Source organism: Bubalus kerabau, chromosome 2, assembly GCF_029407905.1.
Source record: "Bubalus kerabau isolate K-KA32 ecotype Philippines breed swamp buffalo chromosome 2, PCC_UOA_SB_1v2, whole genome shotgun sequence".
Classification (NCBI taxonomy): Eukaryota; Metazoa; Chordata; class Mammalia; order Artiodactyla; family Bovidae; genus Bubalus; species Bubalus kerabau.
The window spans coordinates 128,069,639-128,083,711 of NC_073625.1; the positions used below are offsets into that span (position 1 = coordinate 128,069,639).

The 14,073-nt window shown below is 38.9% G+C and overlaps 1 protein-coding gene across 2 annotated transcripts in view; it reads left to right on the forward strand.

The window, feature by feature from the left end:
* The first annotated feature begins 6,153 nt into the window (after positions 1 to 6,153).
* LIPH (lipase H) overlaps positions 6,154 to 14,073 on the forward strand; it is a 53,811-nt gene continuing 45,891 nt past the window's right edge. For both annotated transcript variants that reach the window (XM_055568831.1, XM_055568832.1), the window contains exon 1: positions 6,154 to 6,534. In XM_055568831.1, coding sequence (XP_055424806.1) covers positions 6,468 to 6,534 — 67 coding nt within the window. In that variant the 5' untranslated portion in view covers positions 6,154 to 6,467. The remainder of the gene's footprint in view (positions 6,535 to 14,073) is intronic.

Genomic DNA, 14,073 nt, shown 5'->3' on the forward strand with positions numbered 1-14,073 from the left:
CTTTTGAATATGCTATCTAGGTTGGTCATAACTTTCCTTCCAAGGAGTAAGCGTCTTTTAATTTCACGGCTGCAGTCACCATCTGTAGTGATTTTGGAGCCCAGAAAAATAAAGTCTGACACTGTTTCCACTGTTTCCCCATCTATTTCCCATGAAGTGATGGGACCGGATGCCATGATCTTCGTTTTCTGAATGTTGAGCTTTAAGCCAACTTTTTCACTCTCCACTTTCACTTTCATCAAGAGGCTTTTGAGTTCCTCTTCACTTTCTGCCATAAGGGTAGTGTCATCTGCATATCTGAGGTTATTGATATTTCTCCCGGCAATCTTGATTCCAGCTTGTGTTTCTTCCAGTCCAGCGTTTCTCATGATGTACTCTGCATATAAGTTAAATAAACAGGGTGACAATATACAGCCTTGATGTACTCCTTTTCCTATTTGGAACCAGTCTGTTGTTCCATGTCCAGTTTAACTGTTGCTTCCTGACCTCCATACAGATTTTTCAAGAGGCAGGTCAGGTGGTCTGGTATTCCCATCTCTTTCAGAATTTCCCACAGTTTATTGTGATCCACACAGTCAAAGGCTTTGGCATAGTCAATAAACCAGAAATAGATGCTTTTCTGGAACTCTCTTGCTTTTTCCATGATCCAACGGATGTTGGCAATTTGATCTCTGGTTCCTCTGCCTTTTCTAAAATCAGCTTGAACATCAGGAAGTTCACGGTTCACATATTGCTGAAGCCTGGCTTGGAGAATTTTGAGCATGACTTTACTAGCGTGTGAGATGAGTGCAATTGTGCGGTAGTTTGAGCATTCTTTGGCATTGCCTTTCTTTGGGATTGGAATGAAAACTGACCTTTTCCAGTCCTGTGGCCACTGCTGAGTTTTCCAAATTTTCTGACATATTGAGTGCAGCACTTTTACAGCATCATCTTTCAGGATTTGGAATAGCTCCACTGGAATTCCATCACCTCCACCAGCTTTGTTCGTAGTGATGCTTTCTAAGGCCCACTTGACTTCACATTCCAGGATGTCTGGCTCTAGGTCAGTGATCACACCATCGTGATTATCTGGGTTGTGAAGATCTTTTTTGTACAGTTCTTTTGTGTATTCTTGCCACCTCTTCTTAATATCTTCTGCCTCTGTTAGGTCCATACCATTTCTGTCCTTTATCGAGCTCATCTTTGCATGAAATGTTCCTTTGGTATCTCTGATTTTCTTGAAGAGATCCCTAGTCTTTCCCATTCTGTTGTTTTCCTGTATTTCTTTGCATTGATCGCTGAAGAAGGCTTTCTTATCTCTTCTTGCTATTCTTTGGAACTCTGCATTCAGATGTTTATATCTTTCCTTTTCTCCTTTGCTTTTAGCTTCTCTTATTTTCACAGCTAATATCTCAAAATAACCATCTTGTCGGGGTCTAGATTAAAGGTTCTTTTACAGATCCGAGACGTGGGGAGGTGAGGAAACAAAGTAAAAACACCGTCAGTTGTATCTGACTGTTTGCAATCCCACGGACAGTAGCCTTCTCTGTCCATAAAATTCTCCTGGCAAAAATACTAGAGTGGATTGCTATACCGCTGTACCCTCCTCCACGGCATCTTCCTGACCCAGGAATGGAACCCAGGTCTCCTGCATTGCAGGCAGATATTTTAGTATCTGAGCCATAAGGGAAGCCCTAAGCCTCTGTCAGGGGGTATATTAATTTCTTCCTTCCTGCCATCTACAGTTGGACAGGCTTCTAAACAAAGGCACTTTAACAGTCCAGTAGAGGGGCAGGGTTCTCTAAGGCAGACAATCAGGTATAATTATAATAACAAAATCACTCAGGATGGGGAACACATGTACACCATGGCTGATTCATGTCAATGTAAGACAAAAACCACTACAATATAAAGTAATTAACCTCCAATTAAAATTAATTAATTAAAAAAAAAAAACAAAATCAACAAAAGCAAGTCGAAGAAACAGTTTCAACATGGAGTCAGAATTGGTTTTTGCCTGTAACATTATTATATAATAGTAATATATTAACATATAAATAGTTGAAGAAGAAAAAAAATCTAGCTTTCCACTGTTTTGAAGACAAAATTCCAATATCCTAAGCATGATAAAAAGTTCTTCACAACCTGTCTTCAAATTCCCTCATCGTTTCCTATCTCCAAATTACTTTATTGTTACTTTATATACACCAAACATTCAATCCACACTTCTTTATGCCTCCAAGTTCATTCCCTCTGCCTGGAATACCTTGGCTCCTCCTTCTTCACCTTTGAACTACTACCTAGTCTTTGAAATTCAGCTCAGAGGACACTTCCTGCGTGAGGCTTAGTAGTAGCAGTGGCGGAGCTGCTGGTGGTAGTAATGTGTCTCCTTGAGGGAAGGAGCCATCTCCTATTTTTCCCTGATTATTATTTTTTAAAGTTTGTGTATTTTTGGTTGTGCTGGGTCTTCGTGGCTGTGCATGGGCTAGTCTCTAGTTGTGTTCATGCTTCTCATTGCGATAATTTCTCTTGTTGCTTCACAGGGGTTCTAGAGCATGGACTCAGTAGTTGAGACACTGGGGCTTAGTTGCCCCTAGTTGTATGTGGAATCTTTCCAGACCAGGGATTGACCCTGTGTCCCCTGCTTTGGCAGGGGGATTCTTAACCACTGGACCACCAGAGAAGTCCCTTTGTAATATTATTATTTTTTTTTTAATGGAAGCTCCAGAAATGTTCAACAAATGAAGGAATGAAGAAATGAAAAAATACAGGGATTTGGAGAAAGTTACCGTGATCTCTGAGGCTTCCCAGGTGGCTTAGTGGTTAAAGAATCCACCTGCCAAAGTGGGAAATGCAAGAGACACGGATTTCATCCCTGAGTCAGGAAGATCCCCTGGAGCAGGGCACGGCAACCTACTCCAGTATTCTTGCATGGAAAATCCCAAGGACAGAGGAGCCTGGTGGGCTACAGTCCATGGGACTAGTGTAGAGTCAAAAGAGTTGGACATGACTGAAGCAACCCAGCACACACGCATGCCTGAAACATGATCTCCTTATAGAATGAAAGTGAAAGTGAAAGTTGCTCAGTCGTGTCCGACTCTTTTCAACCCATGGAATTCTCCAGGCCAGAATACTGGAGTGGGTAGCCTATCCCTTCTCCAGGGGATCTTCCCAACCCAGGAATCAAACTGGGGTCTCCTGAATTATAGGCAGATTCTTTACCAACTGAGCTATCGGGGAAGCCCTTATAAAATGAATATGAATCAAAGAAATAGATATATCTTGCCAAACCTGGACCTGAAGTGAGAAATAGCCGGGCCACTGATGCAGATGAAAAGACAAAAGGGCATTACAGTGAGTCATACACCAACTTGGAGCCCTAGAGCAGGGCGGGAGGGGACATAGGTCAACTTTCCAAATGCTGAAGCCAATGAGAGTCATAAAACCACCTCCCTTCAGTCCCATTACATTTCCATACCTGTTTTTCCTGTCCAGAAGCTTGCTTGCCTCTTTCTACTCTGCTCTCTGTAGCAGGTGATTTCTAGATTAAAAAAATAGCCAGTACATAATACTAAACTGAAAATAAGGAAAATTCTGATGTTCTTGAGTTGTCATTTATCAGTGTCATAGTATTGAGAAAATTAACCATTATTCATTTTTATGATGAATAGCTGATGAGAAATGAAGCAATGGTTTTTCTTAGAATACCTTAAACTAAATAGTACCATTCAAATGGTTAGGAGTTGGCAGATCATTTGGAATTTTTAAAACCCTTTTATTTGGAAATAATTATCTGTTCATAAGAAGCTGCAAAATAGTACAGGGATGTCCCTTGTATACTTTCCAGTTCCCCATAATCATAGCATCTTACATATCATGTCATCAAAACCAGAAAATTGCTTTTGGTACAGTACATAGACCTCACTTAGATTATTTTTTTTTGGCCGCATAGTACAGCATGTGGGATCTTAATTTCCTGACCAAGGATCCAACCCTTGCTCCCAGCAAGGCCAGAGCCCTAACCACTGGGCCACCAGGGAAGTCCCAGATTTTACCATTTTTATATGCATTCATTTGTGCCTGTGCGTGTGTTGGGGGCGAGTGGTTCTAAGCAATCTTATCACAAGTGTAGATTCCTATAATCACTACCACAATCAAGAAAAGGAAGTAATCCACCTCTCAAAGATATTCTCTGTTCTGCCTTTCCTCATTCCTCTCCCCATCCTTTGGAAATGTTTTCTTTGGTTTTTTTTTTTTTTTGCTTATATTTGATGTTTCTCACTAACCCCTACAAAAGGGGTTAGTGCTATTGATTCTTGTGCTATTTTGAATGCTGGAAGTAGGAGCACACAGCTAGGAAGTGAGGGGAACTTCTGTGCCCCTAGCAGGAAAATCATTAATAGTAACACAAAGAGGCCTCCCAAGAGACAAACTTATTCCTATAACTGGCTAGTTTCCAGGAAAATGTACATTGGCTCCGACTATAAACACTTGGCATGGTACCAAAACTGATAGGAATTCAACAAATATTTATCAGGCAAGTTCACTAAGTCAAAAGGGGCAATGCATTCCATAAAACATTCCTAACAGAATGTGAAACAATTCCCCATTTGTTCTGGGAAGCAGTTGTTTTCAGGTTAGTAAAGCTGATTGCAAATGGAAAGAAACAACAACAAAAAGTTATCACCACTTATTTGGTTTTCCTATTTATGATTTTTAGTTTATATCTTCAGGCAGAAGACAAAAGCAGACTTAAGTGATGGCTAAAATTATTCACCTGAAACATCACTGCTAAAATGTCCTCTTCATTCCTGCAGTCCCACAGAGCTTCTCCACATGGTCCTTCTCAGTACTGTGCAGCTCAACTTTTGAGGGGAGGGAAAGGTGCAGAGGATAAGTAATAACAACAGTTACCAAGTGGTGAGTGCACTTACCTTGGTAGGAGCCATGGTGTTAAGAATTTTGTTTACACTATCTCATTTAATCCATAAAACAACTTGGTGAGATGTGCAGTTTTATCATCTTCATTCTACAGTTGAGAAAATGAAGAGTTAGAGAACTTAAATGCTTTGGTTAAGGCTAGTCAATTAGTGAATAGAAGACATGGGACTTGAACCCAGATCAGTAGACCACTGGTAGGGAATCTTGGCATTCATTAGGTCTGAGATGTGATGCAGAAAAACCTGTGACACACAATCCCCAGTGATTCTGATGTTCTGATTCCTTGGAGAGCATTGCTAGAATTTACTTCCTGCAAGGAATGGGGTGCAGACATGGAGAACTGATACACTTACATGACCGATGCTGTCACTTCATAAACAATGTTAAATGACTAGTGGATTTTGCCTATGCTTTGGATGTAAATGTATTCTTAAGTAGTTTCTGCATTTGTTCATCTAGTTTTCAGCTTTTTGGACCACCATCACAAGCCAGAGAAACTGTTGCAAACTCTTCCACCAGAGAAGAATTAAATTACCCTGTGGCTATGGAGCACAAATTTAGTTACTCCCTATTTTGAGGTACATGGATTCTTGCCTAGTTCTCTATTTAAAGCTTTTTCATCTATTTTTTTCTTGAAGAAGGAGAGAAAGGAAGAGGAGAAGAACAGAAAAGAGGGGAGAGAAGGGGGAGAGGAAAAGGAAGAGAGGAGGAGAGGTGGAGGAGAGGGACAAGAGGGAGGAGAAAGAAGAACTAAGAGAGAGATAGGAACTCTGAATGGCAAAAAAATAAAAATTAAGCTATATAGAAACATTTTAAGGTTTCTTTTAATCTGAAGCATATTTTTACAAATATAGGTACATGATTGGACTTATTAATAAAATGTTCTTAATAAAATCTAGGGCTTCCCTGGTGGTTAAGGGGTAAAAAGTTCTACTGCAATGCAGGGTTTTATCCCTGTGTCTGGAAGATCCCCTGGAGAAGGAAATGACAACCCACTCCAGTATTCTTGCCTGGGAAATCCCATGGACAGAGGAACCTGGCAGGCTACAGTCCATGGGGTCCCCGAAGAATTGGGCACAACTTGGAGACTAAACAACAGCAACAACAATAAAATCTAAAGACTGTCCTCTGAGAAATGAGTGTGTAAATAAACATAAAAGGTAATTTGGTATACACAGGCCAACAGAAGACTCACCAGATTTCTTTCATTCACAGAAACAAAAGGGAAAAATATCTCAGGTCACACCTGATTTCAACACACCAAGCCAAACGACTAATAAACCACCCACAAGGAATGAAACTATTTTGAACTCGTCATTCTGCAAATACGTATTATAATCTCTAGATCTGCATAAAATTGTGCAAGCAGAAATACACCTGACCTTTTATTGAAAGGAGGAGTCACATACCCTGAAAGGGTTGGGACCTGCCTGCAGTCCCTGGGGAACTTCCTGTTGTCACCGCACATCGTCGGGGTTAGTTATCTAAGCTCTGAGTGTAGAGGCTAAGACTCTGGGAAGAAAATCCTTCGTACAAATGTGACACACATGGGCTCCACTTTCCATATGCTGAGATTATACTTCCTCCTCAGTTTGATGTGCTTGGTGAGATCAGGTAAGTCATTTATTGAATAGTTTTCTTAATTATTTTTAAAAAATTTACTACTACTGTCTTTTTATCATCCTAGTTCCTTCACTAGACTTTCCAAGTGTCATACAGTTATTTTTTTTTCAGGAAAGAAGATATGGATTAACCTTCTTCTATTTCTGAAAAGACTTTCTTTTTCCTCAGTAGTAAAAGAAACTATTATTCCTTTCAATTAGCCTGTTCTGATGTACAAAAAGGAAATATGCTGAAAAATCTAGAGTAGTGTTGCTTTTTTTCATAGTTAATTTTTCTGTGCTTTTCTACTATGAATTAAGATCATTTATTTCCTGGGGATTTAAAATTTTTACGTTAATATCCATTACAGACAGTGTAGGTTTTTATAGCTTTCATGCATCAAATGTTTATTTAAATTATTTTCATTTAAAAAAAACCCATGATTTTATATGTGTAAAGCCTCTTGGAATGGTGTCTGGTATATTGATAACTTAAAATTATTGTACTTACAGGCATACATATATACAAAATTATTAATCATAATGAATAAATAAAAATTAACAGAGTAATGTTTGCAACAAAGTAACAAAAATTAAATGAAAAAATTAAAAAAAAAAAAGCTCAACACTTCTCAGCTTTTTAGAAGTCCAGTACTTTTTCACATAGTTTAAGTAATGAAGATTGGTATAATTTTTCTGAAGGGAAGTATGTTATACATTAGAACCCATAACGTTTGTTCATGTCCTTTGAACTAGTAAAACCATTGCTGAGAATTTGTTCTAAAGGAATATCTTGTAAAAGAAAAAAAAAAAGAATCTTTTATACAAAGATGATTCTATGTCATCTGTAATCTCAAAACTAGAAACAACAGAAATGTTTCTACATACAGGAATGGATAAAGTACAATGTAACAACTTTTTAAAATATGTAACCTTCAAAAAAAAAAGAAAAAAAATATATGTTACCTTCAAAATAATTCTGAGACTATGCAGAAATGTGCAAGCATGTTTATAATACAACATGTCATATTATAAAAGAAGTCAAAAAAGCAGAACTCAAATTTGTAGGTAAACTAAGATTACAACTTAGTTGTAAAATCATGCCAAAATCCTGTGTATATGCCTGTAAATAGTTTCAATGGGAAATGGAAAAATTATTTGTTAGTATTTCAGGCTTATAATAAATTTTTCTTAATTTGTGCTTTTGAAGTTGATTTAATAGTAAGTTAAAATTAAAATATTGATAATATTTGGAGAGGGAGGTGGGAGGTGGGGCTCAAGATAGGAGACTGGCTGGTTCATGTCAATGTATGGCAAAAACCACTACAATATTGTAAAGTAATTAGCCTCCAATTAAAATAAATGAATTAAATTATTGTAAAGAGACATTAAAATAAATTAATTAAAATCTATTAATTAAATTTTAAATGAATTGATTAAAATAAATAAATTAATTTTTAAAAAACAAAAAATAAAATATTGATAATATTTTAAATTGAGAGGTCACCATTTTAGAGTTTGTGTTTATTATCACAATTTTTTTTTTAAGTAAAATAGATTTAGAGATAGCTTAAGGGGAGTGGGAACTAACCTTAACACAAGAACCTGATGGTATTTTGTGGGTACTTTCTTCAAGTCTCCCATTATATATTTCAGTTACAAAGTTGGAACTTAATTTTTTGTGACCTGCCTTTTTAAAAATATCTTTTTTAATTTTTAAAACCAAGTATAGTTGATTTACAATGAATCTACCTGCCATGCAAGAGACACAGGAGACTCGGATTCAGTCCCTGGGTTGGGAAGATCCCCTGGAGGAGGAAATGGCTACCCACTCCAGTCTTCCTGCCTGGAAAATTCCATGGACAGAGGAGCCTGGAGGGCTACAGTCCATGGGTTCGAAAATAGTCGAGCAGGACTAAGCAACTAATCATGAGTAAGATAAGTTATTATAAGATAGTGAGTATAGGTCCCTGTGCTATACAGAAGATCTCTGCGTATCAGTTAACCTCAAATTCCCAATGTATCCCTCCCCTATCTGGTAACCATTGACCTGCCTTTTTGCGTGCTAAGTCGCTTCAGTCATGTCTGCCTCTGTGCAACCCTATGGACTGTAGCCTGCCAGCCTCCTCTGTCCATGTGATTCTCCAGGCAAGAGTACTGGAGTGGGTTGTCATGCCCTCCTCCAGAGGATTTTACCAACCTAGGGTCCGAATCCATGTCTCTTACTTCTCCTGCATTGGCAGGCGGGTTCTTTACCACTAACGCCATGTGGAAAGGTTTTCCTTAACATTATCTCATCAGTAAAGTCTTGCTTTAAGTCATTCCACAAGACCCACTGCTACCTAATGGAACCCAAGCAGATCAAGATACATCACGATAAACATCCATAGCTAGAAGGAAAATAATTATTGCTGTAAGCTAAATCCAGTCTTCTTAGTATCTGCAAAACCGTGATCTGAGAACTTTCATGAGGGAGGATATTAAATAATAAGCAGAAATTATCAATCACAGATACATTTACCTATTGTTTTTCCCTTCCTTGGCTTGCAGTCCAAAAATGAGCAAGTGATTAAGATGTGATTCTGAAATCCCAAGAATACAAGTCTTTTACTTTCAGAGATTTTTATTTTGTTACTCTAACCTTCATGAAATCATGATGGGAATTTTGGCCGTACTCTTACCAGAGTACGGAGCAATGGCTGGCAGACTCTACCAGAATCATTTTTGGAATTTGTTGAAAATGCAGACTATCTCCAGAGATCCAGACTCAGTGGGTCTGGAGTGAGGTCCTGGAATCTGCATATTAAACAAATTCACATTGCTTTTCAGCTTGCAGGTGGTTCAAGGAACAGAGGCTGATAAATGTTATAAATTTTTAAATTTTTTTTACAATTTTATCCTGGACTATAGTTGATGTACAATGTTGTGTTCATAAGTAATTTTTAAAGTTACTTGCTATCAAAATTTTGACCTATAGTAACTTGTGCAAAACTAGGTAGATATTTTCCTAAAGAATACCTTTGTGCCAAATCAGAGAAAGAATTATCTCCTCAAATATTGGAAACTCCCTTCAGAATGATTTATAACTCCGTGTGTGTGTGTGTGTGTGTGTGTGTGTGTGTGTCCGTGTGCGTGCGCGTGCATGCACGCCACTGTGTGACTCACCTGTGTCCAGGAGAAACAAAGGTGACTACGGGGTGGAGCATGAAGGTGCATATCTTTTGCGCATGATTAAGAGATAAGAGTAAGGAAATTTGGCATCTCGTTTGTTTTCTGGGTTATATCCTAAAGAAATTCAAGCTGGTCGTTAAAAGCAGAGACATCCTTCCAATGAAGAAGGCATTCAGCCCATTTTTTTCTTGCCTGCCTCTGCCAGTATAAAAGAGAAACAAAGATATTCCATCAATTTTGGCCCTGGCCAACTGTGAACCCATCTCAGTCTGGCTCAGGATGGATTTTTAATGCCAAATTCAGTGTTGTTCTCTGCATAAAAAATATAAACTGAGTTACTTTTCAGATTAAAAAGAAAAAATCAGTAGAATTTCATTGTAGGGACATGTCACCTTCCCCTTCCACTTCTCTCTTCAAAGTAGGAGTCCAACTCATTTTCTAATTTCTCCGAGTCAAAATTTCTGGACTAAAGAGATGTTTATTTCTGAGACTTTTGGAAGTTCCTGCAGAACAATGTTTTTAAGCAAGCTTAAGAGTGTGCTCAGGTGTGGGTTTCTGGAAAGCTCCTGGTTCCATCAGTCAACATGTGGTGGGCTGTGTGTCCTGGACACTGACTTGGCATCCACTGCCCAGAAGGCAAAATATTCAACAGTGTATTCCTTCATCTATGTCTGAATCTCAGGATTTTTAGGCAGCATCGAGTCAATATACCCTGTCTGTGGACCTCTGTTCTAAAGAAGTTATTCATACACATTTGCGTCATGTTTAGAGGTGGGGGAAATGAGAGCTGGAGCCCGCCTTGGAACCCAAAACTTGACAGGAAAGAAGTGTGAGTCGGAGCCCTCCCTGCTTTACTTCCTGACTCGATATGGTGCATCAGGGTGAAATTAGGTGGAATTTCACTGCTGTCACGGGGGTTTGGAGGTTAGTGAACTGAACTTCACCAATCATGGGTCTGAGAGAAATTGACACTTTGACTTTTGATAAGCTGACTCGGCCATATTGAGAGGTTTAATAGGAACCTGTCTTTGCTCGTCGACTCTCATAGAATCTCAGAGCCTTCTGTCCTCTTGCCCCACTCACAATTGCTTCATCAGTGGGGTATTTCCGCCTACAGTTCCATCATCTCCCTTCACAGACACCTCTTTGGATGTGAATGAGGAGTTTCCTCTTTCTGTAGGAGTTTTCCCCAATCAGACACGTGGGAGATGAAATCGGTTCTTCCAAAGGCAGGTAGAAGCCAAAAGCCAGAACTGAGCATGACCCCAAGATAGCATGGGCATTTAGCATCAAGGCAGTGTATCTTGCGAATACAGAGCCAAAGGATCCCTTGGAAGTTTATATCAGAAAGGAAGCGAGGTTGTCAGTGATCAGTCTGAAGGAATCACACTTTTCTATCCAACTGAGACTCACTCGAAATAAGCCAATCTAGGGAAATAGATTTCTCCCTGTTTTTTTTGGTTGTAGCCTAAAGAAATATAGCTGGTGCATAAAAACAAAATGTATCTTTCCAACCAAGAGGACATTTTATGTAACTAACTCAACTTTCTGTGGTAAAACAAAATAATAGTTATATTTAGTCCCTAAGGCTGAGAATAAGAGTAATTTGTTGTGCACAGAAACAGCTAGCTACAATCACTCCCCAACTGCCAACAGACTGACCAAAGTCAGGGCTTTATTTAGCCTGCAGTGGTAGAAAATGGAGGTCTGTCAACCTCCGTTTCCAAGGTGAAAGAAAGCAAACTGAAAAATGAAGAGCCTGATTTGATTGTGACTGAAAAATGAAACTTCTGCCCAGTCACCTCCAAAAGACTTTTAATCTTTTTTTCACTTTTATTTTTTTAATAATTTTGTCTATTTACTTTATTTTTGCATGTACTGGGTCTTCGTTGATGCTCGGGTTTTTTTCCCTCTAGTTGCAGCAAGTGGCATCTACTCTCTGCAGCATGTGAACTTCTCACTGCAGTAGCTTCTCTTGTGGAGCACGAGGCTCCAGGAAGCATGGGCTTCAGTAGTGGCAGTTCCCAGGCTCTAGAGCACAGGCTCAGGAGTTGTGCACAGGCTTAGTTGTTCTGAGGTATATGGGATCTTTCCGGACCAGGATCCTGTGTCTCCTGCATTGGCAGGCAGATTCTTCACCACTGAGCCACCAGGGAAGCCCCACCCTGTTTTTTTTTATTCTTTCCCTGAAAGTGTGAAATTATAGGAGCAATTTTTAAAAAATCAGTTTTATTAAGATATAATTCACATACCATACAATCCACCCATTTAAAGTGTTTTTTAATATATTCACAGATATATGCAATTGTCACCAGTCAATTTTAGAGCTCTTTCATGACCTCAAAAGGGAACTGAATACCCTTTACTGTACCCCATCTCTCCATCTCCTCCCATCCCCAAGCTCTAAGCAACCACTAATCTACTTTCTGTCTGTATAGATTTCCCTATTTTGGACATTTCGTATGAATAGAATCATATAATATGTGGTCTTTTGTGACTGACATCTTTTACATGTTATAGCATTTTCAAGACTCATCTGTGTTGTAGCATGTGGAACCATGTTTGTTACCTAAAAGGTATTTATTAGCCAAAAAAACCTGCTTGATAAAAAGGTGAAAAAACACCTACCTAATCAACATTCTAATTACAAGAGTAAAGTATGGTTATTTTCAGGTCTTTAAAAAAGATATGTTTCTTAATTTATTTTCCTGGCTGTGTCGGATCAGGTGGTAAGTTGCAGCACACAGGCTCTCTAGCTGTGGCACTCTGGCTTAGTAGTTGAGGCTCATGGGCTTAGCTGCTCTGAGGCATATGGGATCTTAATTCCTTGCAACTGCCCCTTCATTGCAAGGTGGATTCTTAACCACTGGACCATCAGGGAAGACCCTGTTTTCAGATATTTTAACTAAAAGAAATGTAAATTTCTTGGTATATTAATTTTTTTAGATTAGGGTTGTCTTTGGTGAGTAAGAAAGTCCTGGAGAACTTGTTTGCTCTTGTCCTTTCAAATCAGTTAGTTTGAAGATCTTAGAATTTCATTTCCTAAAGGAATGCTAGAGTGGGCTAAATGGCTAAGGAATAAGGGACCAACTTTATTTTAATACGAGCAAGTTGATGATCCAAATAGATTATTTGTTTTACCTTGTCAGGGAGAAGAACCTCACTTGTATACAGGCTAATAAAGCTTCTCTTTTCCAAATCCTTGGTTGAATTAAGGAAACTAAAATGATGGAAGGAAGGAATTTATTTAGCACTTGTTTTATGTCAAATCTCATACTAAGTGATTTACTTATTTAGTCTTCATAATCCTATGAGGTCAATACTATTAACCCAATTTATCAATATCATTAACAATTACTAGTTTTGGGGACTTCTCTTGTGGTAAAAAGTGGCAGAAAGTAAAGAGGAACTAAAGAGCCTCTTGATGAAGGTAAAAGAGAGTGGGAAAAGCTGACTTAAAACTCAACATTCAAACAACTAAAATCAGGTCATCCAGTCCTATCATTTCATAGCAAATATGAAAATGTGGAAACAATGTCAGATTTCATTTTCTAGGGCTCCAAAATCAATGCAGATGATGACTGCAGCCATGAAGTTAAAAGACACTTGCTCCTTGGAAGAATAGCTATGTCAAATCTAGACAGTGTTTTAAAAAGCAGAGACATCACTTTGCTGACAAAGGTCTGTATAGTCAATGCTATGGTTTTTTCTGTAGTCATGTATGGATGTAAGAGTTGGACCATAAAGAAGGCTGAGAGCAGAAGAACTGACACTTTCAAACTGTGGTGCTGGAGAAGACTTTTGACAGTCCCTTGGACAGCAAGGAGATCAAACCAGTCCATCTTAAAGGAGATCAACCCTGAATATTCATTGGCAGGACTGATGCTGAAGCTCCAATACTCTGGCCACCTGATGCAAAGAGCTGACTCATTGGAAGAGACCCTGATGCTGGGGAAAACTGAGGGCAAGAGGAGAAGTGGGCAACAGAGGATGAGATGGTTGGATGGCATCACTGACTCAAAGGACATAAATTTGAGATATGTTAAAACTCAGGGAGTTAGCAATGGACAGAGAAGCCTGGCATGCTGCAGTTCATGCGGTCGCAAAGAGTCAGACAAGATTTAGTGGCTGGAGAACAGCAATAACATCTGGTGGTCCAATGATTAAGACTCCGCACTCCCAATGTAGGGGGCCCGGGTTCAATCCCTGGTCAGGGAACTAGATCCCACATGCCACAACTAAGACCCTGCACAGCCAAATAAATAAACAGAAAAATAAATACAATAGTTACTAGTTTTTTGGCATCTACAATGTATCATGTAACACTTTAGATACTTCACAGGCATTTTCTCTCATTCTCTCATCAGACCTGACAGCCAGG